At 48.3% G+C, this 14,993-nt stretch overlaps 1 protein-coding gene across 3 annotated transcripts in view; it reads right to left on the bottom strand.

The window, feature by feature from the left end:
- The window catches only part of LOC120868666 (fer-1-like protein 4), a 45,308-nt gene that overhangs the window by 22,056 nt on the left and 8,259 nt on the right, over positions 1-14,993 (bottom strand). For 2 of the 3 annotated variants that reach the window (XM_040247449.1, XM_040247451.1), the window contains exons 19-35: positions 14,687-14,787; positions 9,988-10,075; positions 9,798-9,914; positions 7,820-7,972; positions 6,478-6,631; positions 6,251-6,375; positions 5,893-6,027; positions 5,594-5,767; positions 5,031-5,147; positions 4,780-4,941; positions 2,757-2,949; positions 2,559-2,614; positions 2,333-2,464; positions 1,644-1,686; positions 1,080-1,180; positions 866-1,003; positions 645-761 (exon numbers count right to left, since the gene is read on the bottom strand). In XM_040247449.1, the coding sequence (XP_040103383.1) occupies positions 645-761; positions 866-1,003; positions 1,080-1,180; positions 1,644-1,686; positions 2,333-2,464; positions 2,559-2,614; positions 2,757-2,949; positions 4,780-4,941; positions 5,031-5,147; positions 5,594-5,767; positions 5,893-6,027; positions 6,251-6,375; positions 6,478-6,631; positions 7,820-7,972; positions 9,798-9,914; positions 9,988-10,075; positions 14,687-14,787 (2,106 nt within the window). The remainder of the gene's footprint in view (positions 1-644; positions 762-865; positions 1,004-1,079; positions 1,181-1,643; positions 1,687-2,332; positions 2,465-2,558; positions 2,615-2,756; positions 2,950-4,779; positions 4,942-5,030; positions 5,148-5,593; positions 5,768-5,892; positions 6,028-6,250; positions 6,376-6,477; positions 6,632-7,819; positions 7,973-9,797; positions 9,915-9,987; positions 10,076-14,686; positions 14,788-14,993) is intronic. The other variant, XM_040247450.1, reaches the window with a different exon arrangement.

Genomic DNA, 14,993 nt, shown 5'->3' with positions numbered 1-14,993 from the left:
TCAGGGCCCTGCTGAGTGCCATATGAAAACCCTGATGGTCTAGTGGTTAAGAATCCACTTGCCAATGCAGGGGACACACGTTCAATCCCTGATCTGAGAAGATCCCACATGCCACGGAGCACCTAAGCCCACGTGCTGTGACTACCGAAGCCCGTGCTCCGCAACAAGAAAAGCCTCCGCAGTGAGAAGCCGGTGCACCGCAATGAAGGGTAGCCCCTGTTCACCCCAACTAGAGAAAGCCCTTGCATAGCAGTGAAGACCCAGGGCAGCCAAAAATGGCTAATTCATTCAATGATTGATTTTTTCTTTTAAGTGAAAAAAAATCCGGCAACAATGGGAAGACCTGTACAAAGGCTTTGGTGGGAGGCCATCACGAAGCTTTGTGGACTGTGCTCTTCCTGGAATTACTCTCCCCATTCTTTTAATATGAGACTAGAACTATGAATAAGGAGTCAGAAGATCTAAGCAGTAAATTCAGGTTCTGCCATGAGCAAGTCGTGTAACGATGGGGAGTCTCTTAACTTTGTGCCTAAGATTTCCCACCTGAAAAATGAAAAAGCTGGACTCCGATCCCTTCTGTCTGTAGGTTTTGTGTACATTACCTTTGTTCGACTTAGAGGCATGCAGGGTCAATGGATGCTCACCTTTACAACATATACTCTAACCAGGAGCTTGATGGGCCGGTTCTGTGGGATCCCCCGGGAGATCTGGGGCTCAGAGAAGGACACTGCCTCTGATTCTGGGTAAATGAGGAAGGAGCCCTGGGTGGGATGGGAGTGGGGAGCAGAAAAAACACTGCTAAGAGAGACTTCCTCCTGCATCCCCGTCTGTGCTCCCTGGTCCCCCAGTCCTCCCCCAAACATACCTTGAACTTGCCCACAAGCTTTCCAGACCCTTCATCCTCTCCATCTCCACCCTGACTCCCCTGCCCACGGTACAGGGGAAATACATTCAGCCAGTCTTCAAAGTGGTTAAACTCTTCCTCCAGGGAGGTGTTGTAAATCTGAAAGGCAAGGGCCTCAGTGACAGCCCGATGTCTCGGAATCCGAGCAAAATTCCCTCTCCCAACACCCAGTTACCTTCAGAGTGGCGAGTGTTCTTTTCTGGGACACAGAGCCTTTGACTTCAGGCTCACTCTGGCCGTGGGCTTCCCCATCCACAGAAATGGGGTGAACCCCATCTGGGAATAGCAGAAATGCCCCATTAGAAACTGGTGTGGGGCTTCACTGGTGACCTAGGGGTTAAAAATCACCTGCCAATGCAGGGGACACAGATCTGATCCCTAGTCCAGGAAGATCCCACATGCCGTGGAGCAACTAAGCCCGTGCACCACAACCACTGAGCCTGCGCGCTCTAGAGCCTGCAAGTCACAACTGCTGAGCCCACACACTGCAGCTACTGAAATCCATGTACCTAGAGCCCATGCTCCACAACAAGAGAAGCCACTAGGATGAGAAGCCCGGGCACCACAAGAAAGAGGAGCCCCCACTAGCTGCAACTAGAGAAAGCCTTGCACATAGCAACAGAGGCCCAGCACAGCCAAAAATAAATACATAAGTCTTAAAAAGAGAGAAAGAAAGAAGCATGGTGTTGGGAAAGGGAGGGAGACAGAAAGAGGAAGAGCAAGAAAGCCCATCTCTTACCTGAATCCCCAGGGTCATCCATTTCATCCTCATCAAAGTTGGCCTGAAATCAATGGGCAGGTCAGAGATCCTTCCCTTCCTTTCACCTCCTTCATCTACCCCTTTCCCAGGATAGGGAGCTGGGAAACTTTAGTTCAAGTTCTAGCTGGGTAAGCCCACTTGTGTTTTCAAAGCCTTAGTTTATCATGTAGTCCTGCCATGTAACCATCAGTTACATGTGGAACTGCTGAGCACTTGAAATGTGGCTGGTCCAAACTGAGCTGTGCTCCAAGTGTAAACTACACACTGGATGTCAAAAACTAGTATAAATTAAGACTGTAAATTATTTCATTATTAATTGTTTTTGATAGTTACTTCTTGAAATGCTATTGTAGATATACTAGGTTAATAAAACATATTATTAAAAATCAACTTCAACCGGTTACTTTCACTTTTTAAAATATGTGGCTGCTACAAAAGTTAAAATTGCATATGTGGCTCATGTGACATTTCTGTTGGACAACACAGCTCTAGATAATGGAGCTAATAATCCCCAACTTCTCAAACTGTGGCAAAGATGAGCAAAGATGGCTGTAACAGTTTTGCAGATCTGTAGAGCTCCATGTTTGATGAGATCCTTCTTCTTACGATTCACCCTCCTCTGCCTCCAGCTCCACAAATCCCACCCCCACACCTTCCCCTGCTCCCACCTGGCCCTGGAGCTCCTGCAGTGATGCATAGTATTTGGACCACCAGTCAAGCTCTTCAGGTTCTGGGATGTCCTCCTCCAGCCCTGGGCCTTGAGTCAGGAGCCCTCCCAGAGGCAGCTTCTTCAGAGGAGCCTGGGGGAGCAAGAACTCAGTGCCCCTAGCCCAGCACCACCCCAAGCCCTGCCAACCCCTTCTCCATACATTCCCCCCCACCCCATTCCATCACCTTTAGGAGCCGTCTGGGTGTCCCATCGGCCCTGAAGGGGTCCAGGGACCTCTGTCCTGAGAGGGGACACATGACACCAGGAGAACAGGCAAGTAGAAATCAGACTCCATGTCCCACTGGAGGGTCTCCAGGAGCCATCCCAGCCAGGAATAAGATGAAGACTTCTGTCTGGTGGCCCCTAGGGGGAGAGCCCCTTACCTTGAGGTTCCTTGGGGACCAGGTCCCCTGTCTCCTCTTCTTGCTCCTCAGGGGCATCCTCTTGACCCCGGAGAGTGAATCTCAGCATATGGGGGACAACATGGGATCCCACAAGCACTGTGCGGCCAAAGGCCCGGCGCTCGATCACCAGGACGCTGAGAGGGGGCTGCAGGTAAGGTTGTTCCGGCAAGTCCTGGAGGGGGAGAGAGGACCTGGATCTCTGCACACTTGGGGAGGAGGAAAAGGCCGCAGCGGAGACAGGTGAGAAAACAAGGCAGCTAAATGTACATTCGAAGTCCACAGCCCCACCGAGTCATCCCAGCTAAAATGGAGACACAGTCCTGGATTGGAAAGGCTATTGTATCACATGACATAACAGATACAAAAGTAATTTGGAGCCTACAAAGTGCTATCAGAAACACGAGGTTGTTGTTATATTCTGTAAAGGAGAAATACTCAGTTTGCTAATATAGACTTAGAACCATAAAATTATATATAGCCTTTAATCCAGAAATTCTATGTCTATCAGTGGATCCTGAGTGGGGAGGGGGAACACAGTTATAATACTGTATTGTTGGTTTTATTTTACATATATGTGATAATCACAGCAGAAAAGAGGGAGAAATGGAGTTATAATAGAGCAAAGTATTTCTATTTTACTGAAACTAAATCAGTATTAATCTGAAACAGATGGTGAAAAATCAGAATGCATACTGTAATCCCTGGAGCAACTACTAAGTAAATATCAACTAAGGAATTAAAGTAGTATACTAACAAATATCTATTTAATACAAAGAAGACAGTAAAGGAGGAACAAAAAATAAATGAAATGTATAGAAAACAAATAGCGAAAAAAAAAAAAAAGAAGAAAACAAATAGCCAAGTGGCAAATGTAAATCCAACCGTATCAGTAATAACATTAAGGACTTCCCTGGTGACCCAGTGGTAAAGAATCCACCTGCTAACACAGGCAACAAGGGTTCCGTCCCTGATCCGGGAAGATTCTACATGCTGTGGGGCATCTAAGCCTGTGTGTGGCAACTTCTGAAGCCCAAGTGCCCAGTCCATGCTCTACAGTGAGAAAAGTCCCTGCAATGAGAAGCCCAGTCACCACAGCTAGAGAGTAGCTGCTGCTCGCTGCAGCGAGAGAAAAGCCTGCTCACAGCAACCAAGACCCAGTGCACCCAAAACCAAATAAATAAATATCAAAAAGCCTTTATTTCACTGGCTCCTCATAACACACTTCTGTCCCTTTTTCAAACAAACAAGCAGACAAATTAAAGCTCAAATCAGACAAGTGATTTGACAAGCACTTAAGTGACACCACCAGAATTGGACTCCAAGCCCACACTACAGTATGGTAATTACAAAGTAAACAAAGAATGTATTTATCTTTCTAAGCCCTGGTGTCTCAGCTTCCTTCAGACTCACACTTAGGACTTTTGGCTAATCCACTCAATCAATAGAGCTAATAGAGCACCACCAGTTCACGGATTAATCCAGGCATTGGCTAATCATTGCCTATAAACCAAGTCTAGCCTGTTGCCAGTTTTTGTAAGTAAAGTTTTCTTGGAACAGTCATACTCATTCATTTCCTTGTCTTAAGACTGTGTATAAAAGCAGAGTTGAGTAATTGCGACTGAGACTGTATAGCCCACAAAGCCTAAAATCTTCACTAACTTGCCCTTTATTGAGGGGCTTCCCTGGTGGTTCAGTGGTAAAAAATCCACCAGCAATGCAGGAGACAGAAAATGTAGATTCAACCCCTGGGTTGGGAAGATCCCCTGGAGGAGGAAATGGCAAACCACTCAGGTATTCTTGCCTGAAAAATTCCATGGACAGAGGAGCCTGGCAGCCTACAGTCCGTGGGGTCACAAAAGAGTCAAACACAACTGAGCAACTGAGTACACACACCCTTTATAGAAAGTCTGGTGACCCCTGGGTTAATCTAACATGACATCCAGGGATTCATCATCTCATCCATTTCTCAGCCCAGCCCTTTGGCCCCAGCCCATGTCCTCACCACCGTCAGATGCTTGACGAGCTCGGTGAAATTGGGATTCTCACGGTAACTGGCCAGGACCTCAGACTCCACTCGCCGACCCGCCACCTCCAGCACAACCTGGGGCTGCTCCACCTCGAACAGATGCACGCGGCCAAGGCCCCTGAGCCCCCAGAACAGTACCTGAAGTTGGGAAGTGGGAGATTCAGGGGCCTGTACCTCACTGAAGGACACCCAGATCGGCGGAGGGCGGGAGGATGTGAGTTCACTACCTCAACACGGAACTCCCTGAGCACCGGGTGCACGTGGGGTGGCAAGGACAGGCGTCCAGAGAAGGGCTCAGCCAGGAGGGTTAGGTCCTGGGGCTCCACATCGCTGGGCACTGAGGGCTGCAGGGAGACGAGATCAGAGCTCAGAGAGGAATCAGGCAGGAGGAGGGCAAGTCTGGACTCAGGGTAAAGACATGGAGGACTGCTGGTGAGACAGAAATCCAGAGGAATCTGGCAAGGCTAGATTGGCAGCGGGGGGTTGTCTCGGGCACAGCCATGTACAGGGAGAGGATGTGCGTGTGAGGCATGGGGATCGACCCATAGCCTGGGTCCTCTGGGGTTGGAGGCCTGGCAAGGTGAACCGAGGGAAGGTCTACTTCGAGTATTCCCTGGAGTCAGGAGGTCCAGTGAGGTGGCCCCAGGACAGACCTGCAGCCCGCATTCTCCGGGGGTAAGGAAGTTGGAGGAGTAACCCTGGGACGTGCCCACATTCCCGGAGTGAGAGGACCTAGAGGAATTGCAGGAATGGTCCACAGGGTGTCCCAACTAGACCCCAGCACTCTGACCTCAAGCCCGCTACTGTAGTCCATTTCAATGAGCTCAAAGGTGGCGATGAGCTCCCCCGCTGCCCGGGGCCCCTTCCTCAGGGCGAAGAACTGCAGTTCGGGATGTTGGTAAGGGTCCTCCATCAACTTCACCCTCGGGGCGGCCAGCGCCCTGCCCAGGAACACATCAGGGCCCTGCGGGGAGCAGAGCAGTGAAAACAAAAGTAGGAGAGGCTCAGGAACCCGGGGAAGGCACATCGAGATGAGGAGAGGAGGGTCCTTGGGGGTGGGAACCCAGGTGGGTCCCAGGTCACACTCACGAACTTATTGTGGTCAAAGACATTGACGATCACTAGTGGGGGCTCATCCTGCAGGTGCTCCCTCCTCCCGTCCATGATCAGCTCATCAAACACCAAGAGCTCATTCCACAGAGGGCTCAGTGTCTGCTCCAGGACCTTGAGGGTCGTGCAGGAAGGGAGGTAACAGCAGGTAGTATCAGGAGAACCCATCACCCCTAAGACCCCCTGGTTCTACATCACCCCCTAAATCAGGGCGATCTGATCCAACATCCCAAAATAGAGGGCAGAAGAGAGACTGGGAGCCTTGGAAGAAACTCAGTTCCCACCCACCTCGTCTCCCAGTGCCCCTCCACCACCCACCTCCTAGCCCAGCCCTCACCCGCGTGGTCTGGCATTGCGTAGAGATGAGGACTCGAGCAAAGGGGTCTGAGAGCCCACTGTCATCTGCCGCCAGCACCCCTCGGGCCTGGTACAAGTGGGCCCGGAGCTGGAAGTAGCTGAAGTCTGGGGTGGAGGGAAAGAAGGGGCAGTGTGAGCTCAGGGACCACCGGAGTCCCCGACCTCAGACCCCTCCGAATCCCCAGCTGAGCATCCAGCTCCACTCACCATCCCGGTACAGGCTGTGGGGCAGCCCAGCTGAGGGCTCAGGCAGCAAGTCCATGGGGAGCTCTGCAGTGCAGGCCTTGGCTTGCTTGCCCAGCCCCAGCCACAGGAAGAGCTCCAGCTTGGCACAGACTTCACCAGGGGCTGCGCCTGGTGCCTGTAGAGGGAGAAGCCATGTTAGGGCCCCACCTCTTACTACCCCTGTGAGACCAATCATCTTGCTCCTCCGAGGCAGGCCTCTGCTCTCTGTATCACCAGATCCCTAATCCAAAGAGCACTCCCTGGGGACCTCCCTGGTGGTCCAGGGTCAAGACTCCGCACTTCCAATGCAGGGGACATGGGTTCGATCCCTGGTCAGGAAACTAAGATCCTACTTGCCTGGCAGCATGGCCAAAATAAAAACCAAACAAAAAAACAAAGAGCGGAGATTCCCTGTGCCTGACCCTCTTCATGCCCTCCACCTGAGACTCCATCATCCTTAACTTCCACTCCCTCTCCCCGTGCCCAACACTGCCACCTCCTATGACCCAAACCCCAGGCCCCAAACCCCAGACCCCAAACCATGCTCTGAGTTCTGCACTCTGCTACCCCACACTCAGCCCTCTGTCCCCTCATCCCCAGCACATGAGGTTCCCTGTCCCTTACCCAGAGGTCACAACTCACCACCAGGGACCCCTGCTGGTGTCTATCCCAAGGACACTTCATTTAGAAATATTCTGCCCCCAAATCAGCTGGACTTATCAGCAACTAATTAGTCCCATTTTCATAAGCCAGCCCATCTGTCAGAGCCTAGTCAGCAGAAGGGCCAATTCATGCTCAGAGATGACAAGATCTGCTGTTTATCTCATATCAAAGCTCACCTGGGTAAAGGCACAATTTCCTTTTGGCATTTTAGATAATTAAGAATTTGGTATCCTTTTTAAAAATTTTTTTGCCAAGTGGTACAACATGTGACATACTTTTTAAAAATAATAATAAATTTCTAATTGAAACATTTTAATTCGCTAGAAGTTTAAAAATCAAAATAAAAACTTTTAATTAAAATTTTTGCCTAAAAAATTTTAATTAAAAAAAGTTTAAAAAATAAAATAAAGAATTTTAAGGGAATTCCCTAGCAGTTCAGTGGTTAGGACTCTGCACTTTCACTGCAAAGGACACAAGTTCGATCCCTGGTCGGGGAACTAAGATCCCACAGGCAACATGGTGAGGCCAACAATTATAAATAAAAAAATAGAGAGTTTGGGACTCCTACTTGCACCATGTGGCTCCGCCCCAAAGCCTGTGCCACCCAAAGAGCCTCATCCCACTCCAATCCCCAGCACCCTCACCCCCCAGGACCCCTCACTGTGAGCAGCAGGCTCTGGATCTTCCCACAGTCCCGGCCCCGTTCCTCCTCCACCACAGAGAACAGCACATCCTGGGCAGGAATCCGGGCCCAGGCCACACGGCGCCGCCCACTGAGCATCCAGACCAGCACATCCGGGAGGGGCGGCTGGGGCTGCAGGCAGAGAACTGGGTTACAGTGGTGAACTTGGAGTTGAGACCACCTGCTCCCACAGCTTCCACTGGATGGACGGGCCAGATGTCCATCTCCAGCCCTGACCTCTTCCCAAACTGCAGGTCCATCTGGCCACCTACATCCTGGACATCTCTCCCCTGGATGCCCTACCCCTACAGGACTATTTTTTTTTTCCTGGTCTCTCTATTTATTTTTAAAAATTATGTTAAAATACACAAAACATGGGCTTCCCTGGTGGCTCAGGCAGTAAAGAATCTTCCTGCAATGCAGGAGACCCAGGCTTGATCTCTGGGTTGGGAAGATCCCCTGGAGGAGGGCATGGCAACCCACTCCAGTATTCTTGCCTGGAGAATCCCATGGACAGAGGAGCCTGGTGAGCTACGGTCCATGGGGTTGCAAAGAGTCAGACACGAATGAGCAAATAACACTTCCACACTTTCACTCACACATAATGTAAAATTTCCCATCTCAGCCACTGTTAAGTGTATAGTTAGGTAGGACATTCACATTGTCATGAAACTATCACTGTTGCTCACCTCCAGAAGCTTCTTCAACTTTCTTCATCAGTAGGACTGACACTCCGTAGCCATTAAACACTAACTTGCCATTTTTCCCTCCCAGGCCTGACAATAACTATCCTACTATCTCTCTATGAGGGACTACTCTAGGTACCTCATATCAGTGGAATCATATGTATTTGCCCTTTTGTGATTGGCTTTTTTCATTTATCATAAAGTCTTCAAGGTTCACCATGTTGGAGCATGTGTTAGCTTGATTTCCTTAGTTTTCCCTCCTCCCAACCTGATTTCTCTGCAGTGATCCCAACCTCTCCTTCCACTATTCTGCTTTCCAGCTGTCCCTTTGCACATGTTCTTTATCCTTTCATACTTGCCAAACTCCAACATGCCCTTCAAGATCTGAGACCAAGGACTTCCCTGGTGGTCCAGTGGTTAAGCATCCGCCTGCCAATGCAGGAGATGTCGGTTCGATCCCTAGGTTGGGAAGATCCCACATGCCAAGGAGTAACTAAGCCCATGTCCCATAACTTCTGAGCCCACACTCTAGAGGCCATGCTCCACAACAAGAGAAGCCACTGCAATGAGAAACCCATGCACTGCAACTAGAGAAAGCTGATATGCAGCAACAAAGATCCAGCCCAGCCATAAATAAATACATAAATATGATTTTCTGAAAAAAAAAAAAAAAACAAAACAACCTGAGACCAATATCCAGCTCCTCACTCTTTGATCCTAAGGACATCTTGGTTCTGGTGGTCAAAACTTTCTGTGCCTTTGGAATGACTGAGCTTCAGAGTGGAGCAGAAATGGCTTTGAAGGCTAACTCTGCCACTTAACCAGCCATGACACGGTGGATCCGTCACTTTCCTTCTCTAAGCCTTAGTATCTGCACTTGTCAAATGAGGTACATCTTCCCAAGGCTGTTGAATTACACAGGATAACACATGCAGATACTTAGCAAAGGAAGCTTTCTAAAAATGTGAACTTCCTTTACCCTTCCCACGTGTTGTGTTCAGAGCTTCAGACCAGGGAAGTCATGCCAAGGAATGTACTCTCAAATCTTCTTCTGAAGAGATCCTGACTGTTCCCTGCATCCCTGCTGGGTCCTAGAATGTACAACACCCTTAGCTGCTCCAAATGGAACTTGGTCCTCGATTCAGAGCAACGGATCCTATGGCTGGGCATGGATCCACAGGACTAATATTAGGTCAGTCCTACCCAAAGGCCCCTGGTGGGCTTAGGAGAAAGGGTATTCAGGGTGGGAAAATGGATGCTTAAAGCATTACCTCCTGGGCCAGGAAGCGCAATTTCACCAGGAGCTTCTTGGCCACCGCCACTTTCTCTGGCACCTTTCTCTCCCTCAGGCCCCGTAGGAGCCGCAATCCTTGCTTTGCCAACAGGTTCTGAAAAGTCAGGAAGAGAACATGAGCGGCGGGTCTCTGCCGGGTGCCCCTGATCCCCTTCCCCAGATCGTACCAGGCTATACACCAGCAGTTTCCCTCGGCATCGATCCAGGGCATTGGGCCGGGTCATCGTCCTGCACTCAGCACCGTGGCAAAACTGTCTGCGTGAGCAGGGGCAGGCGTGGCAGGTGGGAACCCTGTCCGTTAGGGGCCAACTTCCACAGAGCAGGCCTCCCACACCAGCCTCCCTCACAGCTCCTCTCAGTCTTGTTCGCAAACAGGCATCCTTGGGGCTTCCCTGGTGGTCCAGTGGTTAAGAATCTGCCTTGTAATTTTAGGGACGTGGGTTCCCTCCCTGGTCCGGGAAGATCCCACATGCTGTGGAACAACAAAGCCCGTGCGCCACAACTACTACTGAACCACTGCTCTAGAGCCCACAAGCTGCAGCTACGGAAGCCCCCAGAACCCATGCTCCGCAGGAAGAGCAGCCACAACAACAAGAAGCCTGCACACCGCAACTAGAGCCATGACGATCCACCACAGCCAAAAAATAAAATAATCTTTAAAAAAGAAAAATAACAGCCCTGGGGCAACCCAGAGGGATGGGGTAGGGAGGGAGGTGGGAGGGGGGTTCAGGATGGGGGGACACGTGCACCCATGGCTGATTCATGTGGATGTATGGCAAAAACCACCACAATATTGTAAAGTAATTATCCTCCAATTAAATTAATTTTTTAAAAAGTAAAAAATAACAGGCATCCTTCCTCAGTTAAGGACGGCTTCTGTATTTGGACCATTTCCCAACTCATCAAGGCCAGCATCACTCTGGAGCCCTAGAATGTACTAGAAATTAACTATTTACTGCCCTGGCTACTCAGTGTAGCCCAGGCCCAACAGGATTGGTATGACTTAGTTAGAAACACAGAATCTCAGCCCTACCCTGACCTTCTCTGTCAGAAATCTGCATGTTTATACTCAGAGGATTCAAGTGCGTATTAAAGGCTCACATGGGCTGTACTTGACAGTTCCAACATGGACTAAAGATAGTTCCAACAAAACATGCCCAAACCAAGTGCATGAGTTCCAATGACTGCCCCACCCTATCCGTCTAAAAGCAAACCCTGCTTCACTTCAAAACTTCCAAGTCTCCTTCACTGCTCTTTCTCTCACATTCCACATCAACCCATCAGCATATCACTTTTAATTGTTGTTCAGCTGCTGTCGTGTCTGACTCTGAGACCCAATGAACATGTCATATCACTTAGCATATCACTTAGGCTCTATTTTCAAAATACATTCAGAATCTGACCATATTCCTCCTTTCCAGGCCCACCCTGGTCTAAGCCACCATCACTTCTCACCAAGATTATTGCAATAGCCACCTAGCTGTTCTCATTTCTTCCACTCTTAACCTCTGGCCTACAGAATGTTCTCATACAGCATCCAAAATGAGTTTTTCAATGCTTTTCAGACCATTTCACTCCTCCCCAGAAGTTTCTCATCTCAGAGTTAAAAACAAAATACTTAGAATGGTCTTAATGGGGAGATTTCCCTGGTGGTCCAGTGACTAAGACTTGGCGCTCCCAATGCAGAGGGCCCTGGGTTCAATCCCTGGTCAGGGAACTCGATCCCACCTGCTGCAGCTAAGAGTTCCCATGCCACAACTAAAGACCCCATAAGCCAAAATGAGGATAGAAGATCCCACAGGCCTACTAAGACCTGGTAAAGCAAAATAAATACATAAAAATATTTTTTAAATGGCCTAAAAGGCCCTACATGCTCTATTTCTCTTTAGTTCCCTGTCTTCATCAAATATTACTCTCTCCTCAAGCTCAGCCCTACAGTCACATTGGCCTTTTTGCTCTTCCTTGAATACCCCAAACCTATTACCTCAAGGCCTCTTATTAGCTGCTCCCTATGCTGGAATGTTTGGCCCTAGACCTTCCCATAGCTCATTCGCCCCTTCTTTGTTAAGGCTTTGCTCAAATACCTCTTCACAGACCTTCCCTGGTCATCCCATCTCAACAACCCCTCCCACTTTCTCCATCTTCATCTCTGCTTTTTCTGTTTCTCTAAATAGAATGTAAGCCATGGCAGGGACTTCATTTTGATTAACACTGTATCCTCAGGGCCTAGCACCTCATAGATGCCCCAGCTGGAATCAAGATTGCCAGGAAAAATATCAATAACCTCAGATATGCAGATGACACCACCCTTATGGCAGAAAGTGAAGAAGAACTAAAGAGCCTCTTGATGAAAGTGAAAGAGGAGAGTGAAAAAGTTGGCTTAAAGCTCAACATTCAGAAAACTAAGATCATGGCATCCAGTTCCATCACTTCATGGCAGATAGATGGGGAAACAGTGGAAACAGTGTCAGACTTTATTTTTCTGGGCTCCAAAATCACTGCAGATGGTGACTGCAGTCATGAAATTAAAAGATGCTTACTCCTTAGAAGGAAAGTTATGACCAACCTAGACAGCATATTAAAAAGCAGAGACATTATTTTGTCAACAAAGGTCCATCTAGTCAAGGCTATGATTTTTCCAGTGGTCATGTATGGATGTGAGAGTTGGACTATAAAGAAAGCTGAGCACCAAAGAATTGATGCTTTTGAACTGTGGTGTTGGAGAAGACTCTTGAGAGTCCCTTGGACTGCAAGAAGATCCAACCAGTCCATCCTAAAGGAGATCAGTCCTGGGTGTTCATTGGAAGGCCTGATGTTGAAGCTGAAACTCCAAAACTTTGGCCACTTGATGCGGAGAGCAGACTCATTTGAAAAGACCTTGATGCTGAGAAAGATTGAGGGCAGGAGGAGAAGGGGACGACAGAGGATGAGATGGTTGGATGGCATCACCGACTCAATGGACATGGGTTTGGGTGGACTCTGGGAGTTGGTGATGGACAGGGAGACCTGGCATGCTGTGGTTCATGGGGTCGCAAAGAGTTGGACATGACTGAGCAACTGAAATGAACTGAACTGTATAATTTTTAAAACTTCAATTATTAACATTGCTATTGATTAAAAATTGACAAGAGAAAAATATCTTCTTGACAAGATTTAGATCCACAACATTGGATTCAGGAAAATTAAATGTGGTAGAAATAACAGCGGCATACACATGCACAAAAATAACCACACTGGGTAAAGCTATAAAAAGTGAAATATTATATGAGTAAATCTTTCATTGAAATTTCCCTGACAAAGAATAATTTTAGTAATAAAATAACTAGGACTTCCCTTGTGGCTCAGATGGTAAAGAATCCTCCTGCAATGTAGGAGAAAATGGTGACCCACTCCAGTATTCTTGCCTGGAGAATTCCATGGACAGGGAGCCTGGCGGGCTACAGTTCATGGGGTCACAAAGGATCAGACACGACTAAGCAATTAAAACTTTCCAAAAAAAAAAAAAATCAGTGAAGTGAAAATGGAAATAGTTTCATTGCATCATATAAAAAAATCAAGCAAGTAATTAAACTGGATTAAATATGGTTGCTCTTTTGCAGACATAGAGAACATAGACAGAGAAGAGAGCCTTACAGTGAAATCCAGGGACACAGTACATGAAATTTGTAACATTCAGAGGTCAAGATAGGAAAACCAGGGACGTGGAAGTGAACAGGAGAGTCTTTCAAGAAGGAGGGTGGGGTCAACTGTGTTCACCTCAGTGTTTCACTGAACTGAAAGGTTGACTGAGATAAAGAAAGAAAAGTAACCACCAACAACCAAGTCTTTAGCTGAGTTCTCCTCTTCCTTCCTCCCTCTAAATGCTGGAGCTTGCCAGGTCCCTGGAATTTTCTTTTTTCCTTTTTCTGCTCTCTAGATGATCTTATCCAGTCCCATCTCTGTATTAACACCTCCCAATTTTACATTTTAAGCTTTGAACTCTCCTTAGAGCTCAACTCATAGCTAATAGCCTAGCAGATATATTCGTTTAGAAGTCTAACAGAAGTCTATCTCAGGGACTTCCCTGGTGGTCCAGTGGCTAAGACTCGGCACTCCCAATGCAAGGGACCAGAGTTTGATCCCTGGTCAGGGAACTAGATCCCACATGCCACAGCTAAAGAATTCACTTTCCGCAACTAAACATCCCACATGCAACTAAGATCTAGAGTAGCCAAACAAATAAATAAATTAATATTTTCAAAACAGAAGTCAGAGTTAACAAGTCCCAAAATGAGCTTTTGATATTCCCTCCCCTCCCACCAGAACTTCTCCTCCTCTCGTTTTCCATAGCTCAGTAAATGGCACGATCTACATAGTTATCCAAGTCAAAATCGTAGGAGTCATTCATAACTCTTCTCTGCACATTTCCCAAGTCCCCTAAGACTATTCATTAGTGAGTCTTGAGATGTCACTTTCACAGACCCATACTGCCTTTGAATCCCGTCACTCTGTGTCCATCCTAGATTCAATTCAACCATTACCTCGGTTATTACAAGGCCCTCTGCTTCCTCTCATATCATCCCTCCCCAGCTGATCCTTTTTAGGGATAGGTTAGAGTATATACCTTTTCTTTGCAAAATCTTCAGTGGCTCCTCATCTGAGGAACTGGAAGGTGTGTGGAGATTAGAGGAGAGGGGGAAAGAGTTTATTGAAGGGGAGTGGCCTAACATCCAATAATTTCCATCAAGTTCCCTCCACAATCATCTCCTCACTCTCCTGTTAAGTGCTGATCAGACTGCAGCATCCAGGGCCCTTGGGTCCAGACAGCTATCATGGGTTTCCCTTACCCCAGAGTCTGCAGCAAGGAAGGAGAGGCTCTCCGCTCACCTGCTGCCTGCCACCAGCTCTTCCAGTGCCTGCTTCAGCCGTGTGCAGGCCCCAGGTCCTGGCCGGCGCTGCAGAGTCTCAACCTCCTGCAACCCCTGGTCCTGGGCCAAAGGGAGAGGGTCAGACTCCACCTCCTTTAGACCACACCCTCATCCCAAGGCCCCGCCCACTCACCACCGTTCCTCTTGGCCCCACCTTTCTTTGACGCCAAGTAATTCTGGGTTCAGTTTCTCAAGCCCTGGGCTGGCTCCATGGCTATGAGTCCAGGCCCCCAGGAGCTCTACTCTTGTTCTTCCTGGGTCCAACA

This window comes from Oryx dammah, unplaced genomic scaffold (genome assembly GCF_014754425.2).
Source record: "Oryx dammah isolate SB20612 unplaced genomic scaffold, SCBI_Odam_1.1 HiC_scaffold_10, whole genome shotgun sequence".
NCBI lineage: Eukaryota > Metazoa > Chordata > Mammalia > Artiodactyla > Bovidae > Oryx > Oryx dammah.
Note: the sequence above shows the minus strand (reverse complement) of the source record. Positions and strands in the feature narration are given on the sequence as shown.